The 3,204-nt window shown below is 56.5% G+C and overlaps 1 protein-coding gene across 3 annotated transcripts in view; it reads left to right on the top strand.

Annotated features, from left to right (window-relative positions):
- Positions 1 to 1,536: 1,536 nt before the first annotated feature.
- NLGN3 (neuroligin 3) overlaps positions 1,537 to 3,204 on the top strand; it is a 23,786-nt gene continuing 22,118 nt past the window's right edge. For 2 of the 3 annotated variants that reach the window (XM_006146129.1, XM_006146128.1), the window contains exon 1: positions 1,537 to 2,195. In XM_006146129.1, coding sequence (XP_006146191.1) covers positions 1,739 to 2,195 — 457 coding nt within the window. In that variant the 5' untranslated portion in view covers positions 1,537 to 1,738. Of the gene's footprint in view, positions 2,196 to 2,836; positions 2,897 to 3,204 lie in introns of all 3 variants that reach the window. The other variant, XM_006146127.1, reaches the window with a different exon arrangement.

The raw sequence follows: 3,204 nt of genomic DNA, 5'->3' as shown, positions 1-3,204 counted from the left end.
TCCCCCTCCTCCCCCCCCACAGGGGGTCTTTCTGGGCAGCGTCTGGGATCTTTCCCCCCCATACTTTGCTCCCCATTTTCCCATTTCCTCTGACCCCCCACCCGCCCCTTTAGTCACTTTACCCATCCTCCTTCCTCCTCCTTTTTCTTCTCTCTCTCTCTCTCTCTCTCTCACACACACACACACACACACACACACACACACACATTCTCATTCCCCTCTCGTGGTGGCCGATTGCCGGGCGTTCCCAATCTCCCTCCCCCACCCCTTCACCAATTCTTAAAGGAACAGGCCTGCAATCTTGGAAGGCGGGAGAAATGGGGGGAAATGAAATGTGCTCGAGGTGTGAGTGTGCATGTATGCACGTGTGTGTGTGTAAGTGTGTGTGGCCGTGTAGGAGCGTCTGTGTGTGCCTGTGTATATGTATTGACTGTGTAACCGTGTCAGAAGGCCTGTGTGTCTGAGTGTGTTGCTATTTCTGTTTCTGTCTCCACCTATATGTCACCATTATGCTGCATGTGTCTCTGGATATTTACCTATGCCGGTATGCACGATTATATTTCAGTAAGCTCTGTGTGTGTGTCTCTGAATGTCTCACTCGGCGAGTGCCCCATGAGGCACTCTGTCTCCGAATGTGGGACTACATGAGGGGATCTCTGTGGGTTTGGAATGTGTGTCTCTGTGAGTGACTATCCCAGTGTCTGATCCTAGCTTGGTCTCTCTCACTCCCTCTTTGAGTCTTTGTGAGTTTATATCTATGAGTTTCTGAGAGTGTCTCCCACATTCTGTAGTTTACTTGACACTGAATGAAGCGTCAACAATGCCTAGGGTGCCAGGCAGAATGGTTTCTGCCTCAGTTCTGGTGGTCCCTGTGAATTAAAGAGCTAGCCAACAGAAAGGACCAAGACTTATGAATGTGGGACCAGGGAGAATCCAAGAGAGATGTACAGGAGTGGAACGAGAGTGTTGGGGGCTCTGGCGAATGGCTGTCCTGCGCCCTGCCCTGCCTGAGGGGGATGGGGCTTCTACGTGGGACCCTCAGCTTAGCCCTTGCCTTCCCTTCTTATTATGCCTTGGTGTCCCAGAGTGAGGTTATCCATCATACCCTCTCCCGATGTGGACACCATCCACGTGTAGGATTACTGAGTCCCAGGGGCTAGACAGCCCAGTGTTCACGCAGCATGCCCAGGGGCCCAAGTTCCATTCCCAGTCCTCGCCATTCTCTGCTACCACATGGTGTTTGGGCCTCAGTGGTCCTGACAAACGCCATTGGCTGTGGAGTTGAAGTTGGAGACTGTGAACTTGCAGTGGCAACAGCTGTCACTCTCTCAGTCCCCTTGGATTCTGCCATCCACGGCCAGGCACACAGAACAATTCTGACCGGTAGTGGATCACCTGTGGGTCGCCAGGACTTGGAGCATGTGGAGCCTCTCCAAACTGTAGGAGACCAGCCCAAGCCCAGCAGGACCTCAAAGACTAACTGTGCAGCCCTCCCAGACCATCCTGGATGACACATACTTCCCTCTTTCCACAGGCCTGTCTGGCCCTGAGGGAGTCCCCTTTCTGAAGCTGTGGTGCTTGCTTGGACGACCGGCTCTCTCCGTTGCTGGGCACCTGTAGGTGTCCCTCGACAGCTCAGTTTTGAGGTTCAAGTCAGTGTGGCCATGAAGGGGCTGCCTGTTGGGCTGATGCTGTGACCCTGGAGTCTGCCTCTCCTGCCAGTCCCCCTGCCCGGAACATGTGGCTGCGGCTTGGCCTGCCCTCGCTGTCCCTGAGCCCCAAGCCCATTGTTGGCCGGAGCCTGTGCCTCACCCTGTGGTTCCTCAGTTTGGTGCTGAGGGCCAGTACCCAGGCCCCAGCTCCCACAGTCAATACTCACTTTGGGAAGCTAAGGGGAGCCCGGGTACCATTGCCCAGTGAAATCCTGGGACCTGTGGACCAATACCTGGGGGTGCCCTACGCAGCTCCCCCGATCGGCGAGAAACGTTTTCTGCCCCCTGAGCCACCCCCATCCTGGTCGGGCATCCGGAACGCCACACACTTTCCCCCAGTGTGCCCCCAGAACATCCACACAGCTGTGCCCGAATTCATGCTGCCAGTTTGGTTCACTGCCAACTTGGATATCGTCGCTACCTACATCCAGGAGCCCAATGAAGACTGCCTCTACCTGAATGTCTATGTACCCACGGAGGATGGTGAGTGCTGCGGCCAGGCACTGGGTGCTCCCTGCCTCCCGCCTGCCCTGTTGTGTTTGTGGCTTTTATGTGGTTGTGTGCCCTGCAGCATGTGTCTGTCTGTCCGTGAAAATGCTTCTAACCATCACTCTGCTTGGCCTCCCCTCTCCCCTCCCTGTTCTTCCCTCTCCCAGCATTGTCCGAGCTCCCATGTGTGAGTGACACTGTTGCCAGGAGGGGCCTGGCCAGGCCTGAGAGCTTTGACAGGTCTAGGTCCAGTGCTGGATGGGGAGTCCCTGGGGGAGTATTGGTCACGCTGGCAGCTGCCCGCGGGAGGATGCTGGCTCCACCAGGCCCCCCTGTTGCCATTCCACCTGTTTCGAAAGGTGGTAGGTGTGTGTGGCCAAGGGAGCTGGGTGTGTGCGTGGGGTGGTGGGGCAAGCCTGGTGGGCAATGCCGAGGTACCTCCTCTTTCACTAGCTGATGCCTCCTCCCGCGGGGGTCACACTAAGGTAAGTGACAGAAACAAGGAGATGGTGGGACAGGCTCTCTGCCATGTGCCGCCTGCAGAGCAGCTCAGCTCTTGGGGCCTGGGGGGTGGGGGGTGCATGCCCCTGGGCAGAGGCCTCCTGTTATTTTTTAGTTTTTTATTCATTTTACAGTAAAGCGGATTTCCAAGGAATGCGCCCGAAAGCCCAACAAGAAAATTTGTAGGAAAGGAGGTAGGTAGCGAGCCGGCGGGGAGGGAGAGAGAGAGAGAGGGAGGGCTGCCTGCCCACCTGCCCTTGCCCCTGAGGACCCAGCCTTCCTTCAAGTAGCCCAGGCTCAGGGGGCGGTGAGCAGGCATAAGCTCCACCTCATTCGAGTCACCTTGGCCGCTTTTCAGGGAGGACTTGGTAACCTAAGCCAGGTTCAGAGCAGAAGCAGCAACCCCATTGCTTCCGACCTTCCCAGCCCCACATTCCACCCTAAAACACGTGCCAAAGACAGAGCCAGTGGCTGTCTGGGGGACAGCTCAGAATGAACCCCT

This window comes from Tupaia chinensis, unplaced genomic scaffold (assembly GCF_000334495.1).
Source record: "Tupaia chinensis unplaced genomic scaffold, TupChi_1.0 Scaffold000165_2, whole genome shotgun sequence".
NCBI classification, from domain to species: domain Eukaryota; kingdom Metazoa; phylum Chordata; class Mammalia; order Scandentia; family Tupaiidae; genus Tupaia; species Tupaia belangeri.
This window is presented reverse-complemented; position numbering and strand designations above follow the sequence as displayed.